The sequence below is a fragment of the Rhodnius prolixus genome, unplaced genomic scaffold, assembly GCF_049639745.1.
Source record: "Rhodnius prolixus isolate KJV_2025 unplaced genomic scaffold, Rpr scaffold_8, whole genome shotgun sequence".
NCBI classification, from domain to species: Eukaryota; Metazoa; Arthropoda; class Insecta; order Hemiptera; family Reduviidae; genus Rhodnius; species Rhodnius prolixus.
In genome coordinates this window covers 17,125,332-17,140,257 of record NW_027411593.1, presented here as the reverse complement: position 1 = coordinate 17,140,257, position 14,926 = coordinate 17,125,332, and the positions used below count along the sequence as shown (strand labels likewise).

Here is a 14,926-nt window from a genome sequence, read left to right as displayed (position 1 = left end):
AATGAAAGCAATTGTTCGTGATCCAGCAATAGAAAAAATGGAAGTGGCGTTGTCATTATGGATCGAAGACCGCAATCAAAAAAGGGTGCCCCTGAGTGGTCCAATGGTCCGGGAGAAGGCAAAGTATCTTTACGCTCATTTTAAAGAACCTGATGGTAGTTGTAGTGGCAAGTTCAAACTTTGACTGCAAACAAAAGCTTTTAAAAACTGCCAAGCAAGAGAAAATTACAAAATTCTTCAAACCATTGCCTAAGCCTTAAGATAATTAATCAAAATGTTCAAAAACTTCAATTAAATTGATTTTTTTATATATTTGTTTTTTTTTTATTTTGTCACCTAGGAACGTATCCCCTATAATCCTATATAAATTACCATTTCGTATTCACGGTTTCTGTATTCGCGGCATATTTATGGAACATATACCCCGCGAATAAAGAGCTTTTACTGTATTCTTAAAAATGTCTCCAAGAATTTTGATAATCTTGGTGAGGTAGATCTTTGAGAATAATTGTTGGAGAAACTATATTTTTGTTTGAATTTTTGGTAATTTAAGGTTAATTGTGATCTAAGTTAGATGAATAGATAGATCAGTATACAAATACAAATAAGCAAGAAAATTTGTGAAGACTGCAAACATACCTGCTAATTTGAAACTTAAAAGTAGGAACATTTTCATACAGTTGGCAGTAGGAATTTATACATTCACAATAGCTACATTCAGACAACATCGCAACTTATCAGCAAGTAGAAGCATCTCGGCTAAAATGGAAATGGACATGACAATACATGAATGGACAATGTACTCGGCTAGAAGCAGCGTGTTCCACCACAGCTACAAGAAATTTGGAAAAATGGTTATTTAGAGATTAATTTGACAGCATTCAACAATAATTTGCGTACAAATAATTAAATATTTTACTAGAATGAATGATGGTACATATAATAAATGCGAAGAATTAAGAAGCTAACGAATAAAAGAAGAGTTTGAAAAAGACATAGAAGATTTTTATAAAAAACTATAAAAGAAGAAAAATGGTAGGAATTAAGTGAGGAATTAGTTTAAGGCAGCGGTTGCCAGCCTTATTATTCCGCTAGCCACTTGATTTACGCCCTTCATTATTTATGAGTGCACTTCTCTTATACCTCAGGCAAAGAAGTTTGGTTTTGTGATTAATTCTATTAGTTGGCTAGAAAATTACTTATATTAACTTCACCTTGAAAAACGAATAACCTGGAATCCCCACACGTGACTTCGAATTGACGAATTGTCCTCAATCTCAAATAAAAATTGTTAAAAAGACTACCGAACAAACGTTCAAAACTGATCCTGACGTACAAAAGAAAACTATGTACCGCCCTACTTGCCCCAATTTGGACGTGCGGAATACAACTCTACGGAAGTGCCAAAAAATCGAACATCAACCGATTTCCAACCTTACAGTCTAAACTTCTAAGAACAATAGTTAACGCTCCCTTCTACGTCTTCAATCACACAATACACTCTGATCTAAATATTCCTCTCGTTTCTGAAATAGCCCAATCTCGGTACACAAAACTCCACTCAAATCTACACAGTCATTACAACCCTCTGATCCACAACATGTCTACTACAAGACTTCATTCAAATCCACATCGCAGACTAAAGCGGCGGAAGGACCATCTCAACACAACGCCGATCTCCTAGGATGGTTGCTGTGTAAGCCTGCCAACCTGGCGAACTAATGGCTTCCATCACTGGATGGTCGTCATTCACATATGCGTATTTTATATGCGTATATATGTATTTGCACTTTAATCTTATTTGGTTATTGTACATTGATTACAGATACAAAATAAATAAGCAAATTTTAAAAAATAATAACTTAGAGACATTTTTAGCTTTTACTATTGATTTTACTTTTTACAATTTGTTTTTATTATCAACCACTGCGTACTCCAGTAATCCGCAACCTTTGTCACATTCAGCACTCCAAATTCTAATTTTTATTCCGCCAGGCGCAGAACATTTTTTTTAGAGCTTATTTTAGAACATAGGCTGTCAAAAATTCAGGAATATACGCATTATTTTTTCAGTGGAATTCCAATCTGTATTACTATGGCAGTGGTGTTTCACACGTGCTTCGGAAATCCCTTCACCATTTTTTTTTTTTTAACGAACTTATGACCAAAATAGACCTATTGAGCCCCACCTCACCCAATCATGATAAAGCACCCATCGCTTGTGTCAGAGATGACCTAAACCCAAGGCATCAATCACAACACCTGGTATTACACTGTTACGCTTTCAAACAAAAGAATTTTATTTGCACTGGTACCATTTCTCCATTTTAATCTATCATCTGCCACTGAAAAAAAAAACCTCAGAATTTCCGGAAAGTTTCGAAGTTCACTTCGAAAATCCTTATTTGTATTTTGATAAGTTTAAGGAAAACGATCCGGAAAATGAGCGCAATTCTGAATTGTTTGCTCAGAGTGGTTCAAACTAGCCGATGTGTTACTGTAACGACCCTGCACCCACCAATTAATTATATAGTTAATTAATTATATTATAATTAATTATTAATAAGTAAATTAACGGTAATTATCGAGGCAGAGAATGTCTGAAGAAGGAAATAACCTAAAAACAATAAGTTTTTTATTAATTATCTAATATTTCAGTTGAATTCATCAATAAAATTATTAGCTACAAAATATTAAGAAATCCTACGAGGTGTGGCTATTAAATAACGGGACTGATGCTGCTACAGAAGAACTATGCATGCGCCAAATCCTAACGACCGTCAGCTGTGCAGCGTAAAGCCTTCTCTTGCGATTGCAGCGCCTCACATGTTTGTAGAGAAATCTGTCTGACCGGAACCGTCGTTTGTGTAAGAAGTGTTAGTTTCGTTTTGCCGAAAACATGATACTACACATGTAGTAGAGCAAAGAATGGTCGTGAAATTTCACATGAAACTTGGAAAAAACCGCTACTGAAACTTATCTTTTATTAATCGATGAATGTTAATAACGGGCGCAAGTTTTTGAGTGGTTCAAGCGTTTCCAAGATGGCCGAAAAGACGTTGGAGATGATGACCGCCCAGGTCCGCCCTTCCACGTCCAAAATGGATGAAAATATCGATTATAATTAATCAACATTACTACCGTGTGGTGCTTGCTCAACTCCGTGAAAGATTAAGGAAAAAAACGACCCGATTTGTGGAAGTACAAGTCATGGGTTCTCCATCAAGACAACGCGCCGGCTCACACTGCATTGTCTGTCAAGACGTTTCTAGCCAAGTACAACATCCCAGTTTTAGGCCATCCGCCTTATTCGCCTGACCTGGCCCCATGTGACTTCTATCTGTTCCCCAAAATCAAATCTGCACTAAAAGGAACACGATTTTTTTCCAGCACTGTTTCGAACAATGGTAAATTCGCATGGAGCGTTGTAGGGATAGGGGAGGTGTGTATTGAAGGTGATAATAACTAAATATGTATAAATTTAAAATTATATGTTTTATAGCAATAGTCTTGTTATTTAAATAGCCACACCTTCTAACATTTAAAGGTCTTTGCTTTTAGGCATTTTAAGAAATTAGGTATTTTATTTGATTTTTTAATACTGTTTTTTTTCATTTATTTTTATTATTTGACCTTTAAAAAACTTTACTATATTACATCTAATTTACAAGTGTTCTGTACATCTTTGACATGATTGTTCAGTCTCTTTAATTTATTGAACTTTTAATGTATTCGTAAAAATATTTCAGAAGGTGTGCTATACATCTACCCAAGGATGCCGGAGACATGATGATGAAAGGAAAGTGCTGGAAGTAACCAGAGGCGAAGTTCTACCCGGTACTTCGTTATCCTGGGGATCGGCAGGAATTAGACTTCCACCTTTACCACCATCAAGTCTTCAATTAGATTCTTGTAAAATAATCTCCATTCAATATAGAATTGATGTAAGTAGCTTAATCTTTAGGTTTTGAATCCTTCATTTAACAAAGCACAGTTTAAAACATAAACAAGAAAAAGTGAAGATCAAGCGAATCATATAAATAAGAATAATCCTAAAATAATAATAAGATCCGGGTTCGAATCCAGCTGCTGGCCCTTAGATTTTCTCTTCCTAGTGGCTTTTTACAGCTTACTGTCCGCTGATGGTCAGTATTGTATGTAACGAGAGAATAATGTCTGTACCGGGGTCCAATAATGTCAGATGTTGATGAACCTTATATTAAAATAATAATAATAAATCATATGCACGCCAGCAGTGTAAGACTGGCCGAGGTTTGGTTGATATTAAGGACTTTGACTTACCTAAATTAGAGATATCTTCAAGTAGAGGGTTCCGAAGAAACAGCACAAAACCGTATGTGAGGCTGTTACTTAATACTCACCTCTGAATTTAAGTGCATTCGAATCTTGGGACATCTGCTGAGATAACAGGATCCTTTAGGATGGAGAACTGAAAAAGGATGTCATTCAAAACATGGCATCCATTTAAACCTGAAACATTCATATGACGATAAATGTGCGCCGAACTCTTTGCTCAAGTGTGGTGACTTGCTTGTAGAAACGGTGGGTTTTATGACGAAACTATCCAGTACCAAGTTAGCCACACCAAATATTACGAGAGCTTCATAATTACAGCACCTGGAATGATAAATGTATACTGTGCATACAAAAGCCATAAGTTGTACAGCACAAATTAAGCTCGTGCGAACTGTTGGCATAATCAGATTATCTAGGTGGCTGAAATTGTCCATAAGAAGTTTTATCTTCAAAAGTTGGGTTAATTAATGGAAGAGTGCTTTACTACCAATATGAGTCTCGACCTTCGCATGAATGTTACAGATGCAGATGATACTGGTTTCCATGACCATATAAAACATATGGCATAACAAAACAGTCTGAATTAGCCTTTATTGTGGATGTTGCGATGCCCGAAAGAGTGGTTAAAGTATTGATAGTGACATCCGCGCTTAGTTAGCCTACGTTTTCTCGAAGAAGGTTGTACGAACTAAGAGTTGACAAAGGATACATCATGCAGATGTAAAAAGTGGTTATTCTGTGCAAATGTTGTACCATCCTATCAGTTCGGGGAGCCAATCAGGAATAACTTTTAGTGCACGAAGTACCCTTGCATTAACCTTAGGTATTTGGAGAATTGAAAATTAGAAAAATTAAAATAATAAATAATACTTGCACTGAACTCACATGCGAAAATACTGCAACTGAATACAGCAAGCTGCCTTTAAATTTTCTCTTTCTTGGAGACTCTTCCAGCTCACTGCATGGTGATGGACAGTGAGATCAGTTACGAAAGAGCTCTGTATGAGGCCGGCAGTGGCACTGAAAAAGACTACGGGTGACAATGATCTGTTAAAGTGCCCTAAATAAAAAATAATATTAATCCAATGAAGAGAATCTATTCAATTATCAATTCTGCAATGGAATCAGTACAACTAAATAAAAATTTACACTAAATTATCTTATTTAACTCCGTCAGCTTTGCCTTAGCCGTTTGGTAAATAAATTGGATCATAGTGGAGTTTTATCTGAATATATATGGAGTCAATTACAGCCGGACTCTAGCTTAAAGGGATATCAGAAGGTAGGAATTGCTTGTACAGAGATAATTGAAGTTGTAGAATCAGTACCCTATCTATTGAACAACGTCGTTGAGCTTTAATCACAAGTCTGTTGTAATCTGCAAATATTTAATGCCCATTAAACTAAGTTTTAGGTACGCTGTATTTAAATACCTTTGCAGTTGGCTAATATTTCGTACATTCTGTTATTTTTGAATTCAGGATTAGAAATATATAATTTTTTATTATGAACCAAACTAATTCATGCGTACAAAATGCGTATTAAAAGATTTCTGAAATAAATTGTGTTTATTCGAATTCGTTTAACACAATTTTTTTTATTTTGGCGTGTATTTGTGCTACAATTCGGCGCGTTGGCGCTGTAAGTAACAGGGATAACAGAAACAATAAATAACAGAAGTATACGAGTGGAGAAGTCACCCAGTGGTAACACTCTAAAACATTAAACTATTAGTCACTCTCTTCACTTGAGAGGAGATCACGGAGGCCACTGTCTTTTAAAGGCGTCTTGTCGGGTTGTCAGGAAGAGTTCTAGAAGAAAAATTTTTGAGCTAGAGGATTTATATGAGATTACAGGTTGAAGTGGTGACACCACTGTGGTGTTTTCTGTATCGTGTTTTCAGCGACTTGTGTGACAAAAGGAATGTTAAGGTCAATTTGTATAGTCAGGGTGGAGACATGAAATGGAGCGTGTTCGAAGTATTTTAGATTGAAGAGGCTGAATCCTTTGGAAATTTGTACGTTTGGTTGAACCCCACAGCTCTATTCCATACGTCCAGATGGGTTTCAAAATAGAAGTATACATTAGTCTTTAAAATATAATTTTAATATTATGTTAAAGTATTCAATACCAAATCAATATGTAAAGTTCAATATTTAATACAATAAAAACTTCTATTTACAAATAAAAGTCAGTGAAGTTCCTATCGCTTAGACGAATTGCCTGATAATAGAAATATTAGAGTCATCACTCAGTGGTGATTGCGCCAAAAGCATCTACGTCACCAAGAAAATCATGCGGCCAACGCCACCTTAATCGTCTAGTAGGGATGTCAGAAAGTGTTAGAAAAGAGAGATAATGGATTATTAAATAAGATGGAATGATTATTTGTTTGTATTTTATAGCGAGAAATAATTATTTCTATAACGATAAGAAGTTAGGTGCCATTGTCGTTTCCAAAATATTAAAAAAACGACTGTTCCATTGTAACTACATTGATATAGCTCTGGGAAGTCATAAAAATGAAGACTCGAAGGCCGCAATTCAGGTATTTCTGCTAGTAATCCATCCATCATAAGTGATGTGACCTGGGGAGCCGCAAAAGAATCCGTGAATAGTTTAAAGAAGATAGGACTGTTATTCTTCAGTAGATCTTTGGAATTCTGTGTTTCTGAATTCAGAATTGACTTGTAAAATATACGGCCTGCTAGAAGCCTCGGTAATATACGGCGTATTTTCCCCTTCTACAATTTTTTTTCTCATTCTATTTTCTTGTCAAAATTTCTCTTTATATAGTGGTGAGTTTTTCTCGAGTGATAACCACGGGAAAAACTTCACTTTTGGTGTTTATGAAGCTACACAATCCCATAATTTTCTCTCTTTGCACCAGCTTTTGGAGTATTTTCAAGGATTTTAATTTTGTATGAAGACTTCTGTAGAAGAGTGTCATGCCCAAATGGTAACCACCAGTGGGAGAGAATCTAATAAGAAAAGAAAGTACTTAACTTTAATATAGCCTTGTTCAAACACTTCTGCAGGTGGAAAGTAAAAGGTTTGGCAATGCTTGTACAGTTGCAATATGGTACCTTTGCCATTTAATATACTGTATATTTCAGAGTACGTAAAATCAATTTAAAAAAAAATGAAAAATATGGTATGAACACTCCACGGCATTCTTTCAAATTTTCTTGAATTTTACAGTTACTAAAAAGTATTTTCCTTCAATATTAATAACATGTTCACAATAAAAGAACTGCTTATAAAAACCTTTCTTGACACAAAAGAAAGAAAGGAACCGCTTCTTTCTTTCGAAAGGAAAAAAGAAAGAAAACACATTCAAAAGGAAATCTATTCACTCCCACACCCTGAAGTGTCCTCAATGAAAACGAATTTTTCAAGAAAAATATTACAAATAAAAGTTGTAGATTTATACATTTGATATCACTGTATAACCTTCAAATAAAATCGTGTGAGCCGTTTTTGAGGTAATCTTAAATTTATTGAAAAATCTATTCAGTAAAAACGATACTCCCCAAAACTGAAACCTCAATCTCGCACTGTATTTTTATTAATATTACGAGGTATACATTTAATATGTAGCTAAACAATGCAAAGTACTAAAATGGCATTTTAGGAAAGAGCTTAACGATTCTCCTTTCCAAAAAGTGTCCTTAAATAAATTTTTGCCGGAAAAATGTTTCAAATAAAAGTACTGAAACTAAATGTGCACAATAATCGTAGGAAATTTAAAAGCAAAATCGAAATTAAATGGAACAGTTGGTTGATTTTGTTTAAAAGTTCATTGTTAGGGCCTCCACGACACTTAAAACTAAAAATACTATGAATATTTTCGTGACCGCAAATTGTTAAACTTAGGATGGAAGATTTGCGAGGAATCGGTCAAATAAAACAACTCGTCTTTTTGCCAACGTTTCGACAAATATATTGTCCTCTTCAGGGCCTGGATATTACAAATACAAAAACAATTTACTGAGTCAGTAACATAGAAAAAACAGTAAAAATCAGTAATACAAAAATAAACAGTAAAATACAATAAATTCTTTATAATTATTGAAACTTAACGTGGCTATACGGGTTGGTTGAGTTACAGAAACTAAGAGCCAGAAATGGAGAAGCAGGTATATATATACAGATATAGCGGGACTTACTCGGGAATTTTGGTAATTACAATTGAACAGATACAATAGACTAGTTACAACAAAAGAGTAAATACAATAAATATTGGGAAATTTCTTTAAACAACAAAAACCGTTAAACACAAAACACAGGAGAAACCAAATAACCCTTATGCACTAAATAACAAATAACCAAAAGATTTGAAGTAAATTTAAAAAACCCAGCAATAATTATGTACAAAATTTGGATATCTATTTATTTTTTAATGACAAAATTGTAGCAGTCGGCCAAATTCGACGTGTCTGTCCTAAAGTTATCTGTGTTGTTCTGTTTTACTATGTGGCACATTTCAAGAAAATTTCGCTTATACTGGTTTTGTTTCCCTATCGAGCACTGAAATGTGCCACATAGTAAAACAGAACAACACAGTTAACTTTTGTTATGTTAATAGTTGGCAAAAAGACGAGTTGTTTTATTTGACCGATTCCTCGCAAATTTTCCATCCTAAGACTAAAAATACTATCTGGGATTTGCCCCTTAAGGTTTGTCTTTTTTTCACCATATTTTCGAAAACCATTTTAAACCCAATCGTACGTATCTTCACCAGGATGAGAAGAAGTCTACAAATGTTTGGTACAAAATTTTGTTGAAGCACACAATTGACTCTCTAAAAAATAAATATGTAAAAATTACTATTGTTCACAGGTGAATATGTACGTAAGAGGTGAAAAAGCACCACTTATTCTCAGGCTTCCAATAATTATAGGAAATATCCCGTTGAAGAAAAATTTTACATTATTGGCAAATGCAGAAGAAGTCTCGTCAACAACAAAGGCGCCAGTTATCGTTCCCAAACATATTTTGCATAGATACTTCAGACTTCGTAAGTATTAATTCTTACGTTAATTTTATCTAAGCAAACCAATATCTATCTTTACCAATTGTTAAACCTCTTATAAACTATTTGTATAACAAACATCTGCCTTGTATTTGGACTGCAGGATATTTTTGTTAAAATAATCAAGCAAAACTATTTTAAGGTGCCGAATGAAATGTGTGACTGCTAAATAATAAAATATAACCTTCTCGTTAGCAACTGATCTGGATAAAAATTACATTAAAAATTGTTCTGCTTTTGATTGATTTTTTTGAAGTGAATTTAAGAGAAAGGAATTAACTTTTACTTAAGTGTAACTTAAAATATACAAAGTTCAAACTTAATATTTAAGTAGGTTTAGCTTAAGCTGTAAAAAAAGGTAAATATTCGTTTAAAGATTAAAAATTCTGTCACTTTATTATTTCATATAACATACATTACCTGCGACCCTAACGAATATGACAAATCTCGAAGGATAGCACTGTGAAAAAACGCAATCGTTATTAATTTCCACACCAGATCTTTACTGTTAATAAAAAAAAAAAAGCAAACCATTTTTAAAAAGTAAGGAATAAAGAGTTAAACAACCTTAATTGCCAAAGAAGATTTATATCAATAACCTTGCTACTCAGCAAGAAAGAAGAACATCTACGTATTTTACTTTCCGAAAATAGATGTTATCAGTGCAACAACTACGGTGCTAGCCCTTAGCCTGCAGGAAGTTATAGTATGAAAAGAAACAATAGTTTTGTTAACCAACTAAATTTCTCAACTATAAGAAACCTCTCGAATTGAGGTTTAAGAAAAACGCGATAAAGAATGACTTCCAAACCTTGCGAAATTGAAGACCGAACAAGTAAATCTGCATCAAGGAAAAATACGATGAAGCTGTAAAATTTGCAAAACATAACTTGTACTTATCGGCAATGGTACTTCGAAGATATTACACGAAAATTTGACAGCAAAAATAGAAATTAAATCGTTCACAGCTCTTCTTTATTTTCCTGGTGGTCTCTAGAATTAGAGAGGTTTTAGCCTAAACCTTTTTTTTTTTGGTGTACTTAAGCAGATTATGTCTCTACCTGGAAATATTGTAATTTCAATATTTAATACAGGAGAACTTAAAAAAATATATGAATTATTCAAAGACCGGAAAAAGAACTTGAAAAAGAAGGAAATAATCTTAAAAGTTGAAATAATAATCATTTCCTTTATTGGATAACGACAATTGGATATATATATTTGTTTATTTTTTTCTATTTCTTATAATGGAATTTCCATTTTGTCTTTTACGGCCTACAGCACATTCTGCGGTTTCTTTCCAGTTACAGCTTCCTTACTTAATTACTTTTGCTTGCCGTAGAAAAAATCGCTTATTTATTTCATTTCCGTTGTAAGCACTAATTCTATAAAAACTCTGGTTGGGAAGTTGTAAAGAGTTTATCGTCAAAAACAGCATGAAAAAGATAAAAGTCTTAAATCATCTAAATTTGACATTTTTTTTATTTACTCTTATTAATAAAGGATATAATTGCCATATTTTCTATAAAATAAATAGCATTTTAAAGTTTTTCTTTGTACTCATCGCGAAAAATGGAAATTAAGGAACTGTGAGTAAGTTTGGCCAGAGTGTTTTGCGATAAAGGACAACGTTTACATAGACCAGTAGTAAATGTTACAACTAGGGTAGACCTTTTTCTTTGCACTTATCGCGAAAAAGGAAGGAAAAATAAAGGAACACTGAGCTGGTTATGCCAGGTAATGGAATTTGGCGAAATGTGAACTTAGAGTTACGTTTACTGCTATCACATACTGGACATAAACCACGGACATAAAAGTTCAATCCTGAATTCCCTCAGATACAGCCGAATACGAAAACAAAAATAATTCATATAATTCAGTTGGTTTAATTTTTCTAAAAGTACAATGAATTCTAATGTTTTTATTATCTTCTGTAAGGATTAATGGAAAGATTGTTCAGAGCTGAATGCTGAAGCTGCTCAAAAAAAGTCCCAATAGCAGCAAAAGAAATTAGTTCAGGACAATAATTTTGTAAATTTATTTCTGTTCACAGCGAGCGTAACCAGCGAGGAGAGTATAAATCCACCGCAGAGTGATTGTGTCTACAAATTACCAAATTTTAAACCAAGGTACCTCGTATATACTCCAAAATCAACCCTTTGAAAGTGATACTACAGATTATCGAAGTAAATGTAAATAGCTAATTATAATTACTGGTTTATCAGAAGTGATATTTTATTATCTATTATTTTGTGGACGAACAACACAAAATTGCACAATTTAATCAATACATTTTTAATGTATATAATACATATATTTTATGTAAATCCAAGTCCAACATTAATGTGCCAATATATTTGAAAATTCTAAATTTAAGAAGCTTGCTTTTATCTTTTATTATTAATTTTTTTAATCTGCTATGTCGCAAAGAAATTTTTCTATTTAAGATATTTATTGGGCCTACAATTTAATATGTATCTACAATATTTGTTTGAAAATAACAATCTTGTGATTTTATTGCTAATAGCGGGGCTTATTTTCTGTCATCCTCTCTGGTTTTGAATTTTCATCCATCTTCAGGCAATGATTTACTTCCACTTGTAGAACTTCTGCCACTATGGCGTTACACTATCTGTGATGGGTTAATATTGTATTTTACAATGTGTTTAGAGCGAGAAGCAGACGAAAGAGTTTGGGTTTCTTGGCTAAACAACGGCTGAAATAATCCATTGACTTTTGTCTTTGATGCAAATTAGTTGCTTCCAGTTTTTCTTTTAATCGATTTAAATCAATTTAAATTTAATCGATCTGCCTTGCTAGTTTTGCTTAAAAGAAAAGAAAAAAAAATGTGCCAAATAAAAGGAGCAACCGGATAGATAAACAGAACTAGTTATATTAATTTAATCGTTTAAATGTTAGATCAAGGAAGCCATTTGATAAATGGAAATTAAAAATAAATATATTACCAGCTATTGGCTGTTTGAACGAAATGCTTAAGTTTTTTAATGATTTAAATTTAAAGTTTTCTGAAGTATTTTTAACTTTGTAATGTTCAAATAGTAAGCAAAATGGTGGTAAAATTGGGATAACAATTTGCGAACAGTTATGTTTTTTTGAACTCAAGTTTTAGAAATAGGTCTGCATTTTCTTATCGTTCCAGTTAATATTTTGAATTACACAAAATAACAGTTAATTGAAATAGAGAGAGCTAAAGTCTCTTAAAAACTGAAGAACACAGCTTATTCATATTTTAGAGCAAGACTGTAACTCTAAAAAAAGAATCCTGCTACCGGGCTGTAGATTTACTCTTCCTAGGAGCTTCTTGTAGCCGGACTGGTATCCGGAGATGGACATTGCTCTGAAAAAAGCTCCAGGCGCCAATAACCTCATCACTTACTAAACTACTAATATCACATCCTCGACTTCTACATCATTTCTCAGACGTCTTCTATACATTCAGAGATTTTATACCATCAAAGATATTTCGTCCGACCACTACCCCAATACTTATAACACACACTTCGTATCTACACTTACTCCAGACCAACTCCTATTGCCTAGAACTAAACTAATTTTAAACCTAAATCACTCACCAATTGTATTGAATACTACGGTCACAATGAAGAAGGATGAAATGCCAAAACTAGAACAGACTGTACTGGAAAAATAATTTACACTGCTACGTATGAGACAAACATGTCTTATAGGTAGTGAACAAATTTGGTAACAGTCCAGCAAAAGAAATCGTATTTAAATTATTCCGTAACTTCATTTAAGTGATCTAGTTATCAAAATCAATAAAAAAAACTTGTGAAAAACTGTAACTTAAGTAATTCAAAATTTATGATTATTTAATTAATAAACTTCGAATGAGATTTAAATAAATTTCTTTGGGCATCAAGTTCGAATCCACTCCAAACTATTTTTATGCTTTGAAACACCCATTTTATTACCTTCTTTATATGTAACCAGTATTCCAAAGATCTGACTTATAGTCAACTCATTATTTCTATGTCACTGTCTAATTTTTATTCGATGTAAAAGTGATTAAATTTGCAACCCAAAAATCAATTCCTTAGTCTTTATATATTTAGAATTTGCTTCATTTATACTATAATTTATACACTATTTATCTTTAAATAAAAAAAATATATGTATACATTATATTTTACATAATTGGGACTCGTTTATATTTTTGTGGTAAAAACTGTTACTGCCATATTTTATAAAATTACGGCAAACCGCAGAATGAAAATAAATGAATGATAAAAAATGAGGGAGAGAATGATGCGAGTGATTGGGAAGTAATTGTGATATTAATCAAAGTAAATATATTATTATTTATCTGTTAAGGTGTGCCTTTAATGTGCCTGTCTATAAATACAAAATACATGCATAACAATCAAAATGGAAAACTGCATTATATGAAGTATATAAGTGAGGTGTTCATTGTACCTTAATATTTTATTATTTATTAAAATTAATGTTACGCCTTTTATTTATATTATTTGTATGTGTATAATAACAAAACAACATTGAAAGAATTTGATAAATTTAAAATAAAAAATAAAAATGAAGTAAATGTATATAAATGAATTTGAATAAAAAATGCTTAAATTCTGTTCATTTGATGACCTACTGTTTTAATTCTGTTGCAATATTCTGCAGCGGGTTAATGTTACACTTATTACACTTCAAAATAGAAAGTAACGCCTTTGTAAGCTATATGCCTATAATTGAAAAGGCTAAATAACAAATAAATTACTAAAAAGCAACCATTTTGTTTGTTTTAATAATTTTTAGTTACTTTTAAACTCAACACAATACTAATAGTATCACATTGAAATTTAAGTGGGCATTCTCGAACAATTAACTATCTACCCTTACTTAAAAACTAACGGAATAAACAGAAACCTAAATACATGATTAAATCCTTGTGTACGTACATATTTATTCAAAAACATGAGCACTTATACAATGAATTAACAACCAGTTTCCCAAAAATAAAGTATTCAGAATCGCTTGGTTGGCACTGTGGTTCAGATTCACAGGAAATTGGAAGTGCCCACAATAAAATACCATTATGAACAGTACAACATATTTTTAGGGAATCTAAGAACTACAGTGGACTGGACAATACCACCAACGGAGAGAGATTACAGACTGACGATAAATAAAACCTAAACTTCTTAATCTGTCTTAATTTTCTTTTCATATGTTATTTATCATTGAGAATGATTAGCATTCAACGGCTGAAGCGGAAGGCAGAACATTTATTCTATGTTTTATATTCCATCAGTTTTATGTAAAGCATTCTGAGAATATGTTTAGAACTTTTTAAATTTTGTGATATTACCGGGAATTATTACTATTATTATTATTAGAGACTGTCTGCAGTGCAACGAAGATGGGTCCTTCGGGTAGCTTCCGCTTACCGAACAGTTTCGGAAGAAGCGCAATTATGGTGGTGGCCGGGGTTATCCCGATCTACCTCCTCGCTGAAAGAACAGGAGAAAACCGATGGCTAATTAAAATGGAGGCAAGACGAGACACTCTGAAGAAGTGGCAAGAAGA

The 14,926-nt window shown here is 32.9% G+C and overlaps 1 protein-coding gene across 4 annotated transcripts in view; it reads left to right on the top strand.

The window, feature by feature from the left end:
• The window catches only part of LOC141450954 (arrestin domain-containing protein 17-like), a 131,092-nt gene extending 117,477 nt beyond the window's left edge, over nucleotides 1–13,615 (top strand). For all 4 annotated transcript variants that reach the window (XM_074121904.1, XM_074121902.1, XM_074121903.1 and 1 more), the window contains 3 exons: nucleotides 3,750–3,944; nucleotides 9,160–9,337; nucleotides 11,406–13,615. In XM_074121904.1, the coding sequence (XP_073978005.1) occupies nucleotides 3,750–3,944; nucleotides 9,160–9,337; nucleotides 11,406–11,515 (483 nt within the window). In that variant the 3' untranslated portion in view covers nucleotides 11,516–13,615. The remainder of the gene's footprint in view (nucleotides 1–3,749; nucleotides 3,945–9,159; nucleotides 9,338–11,405) is intronic.
• Nucleotides 13,616–14,926: the final 1,311 nt, after the last annotated feature.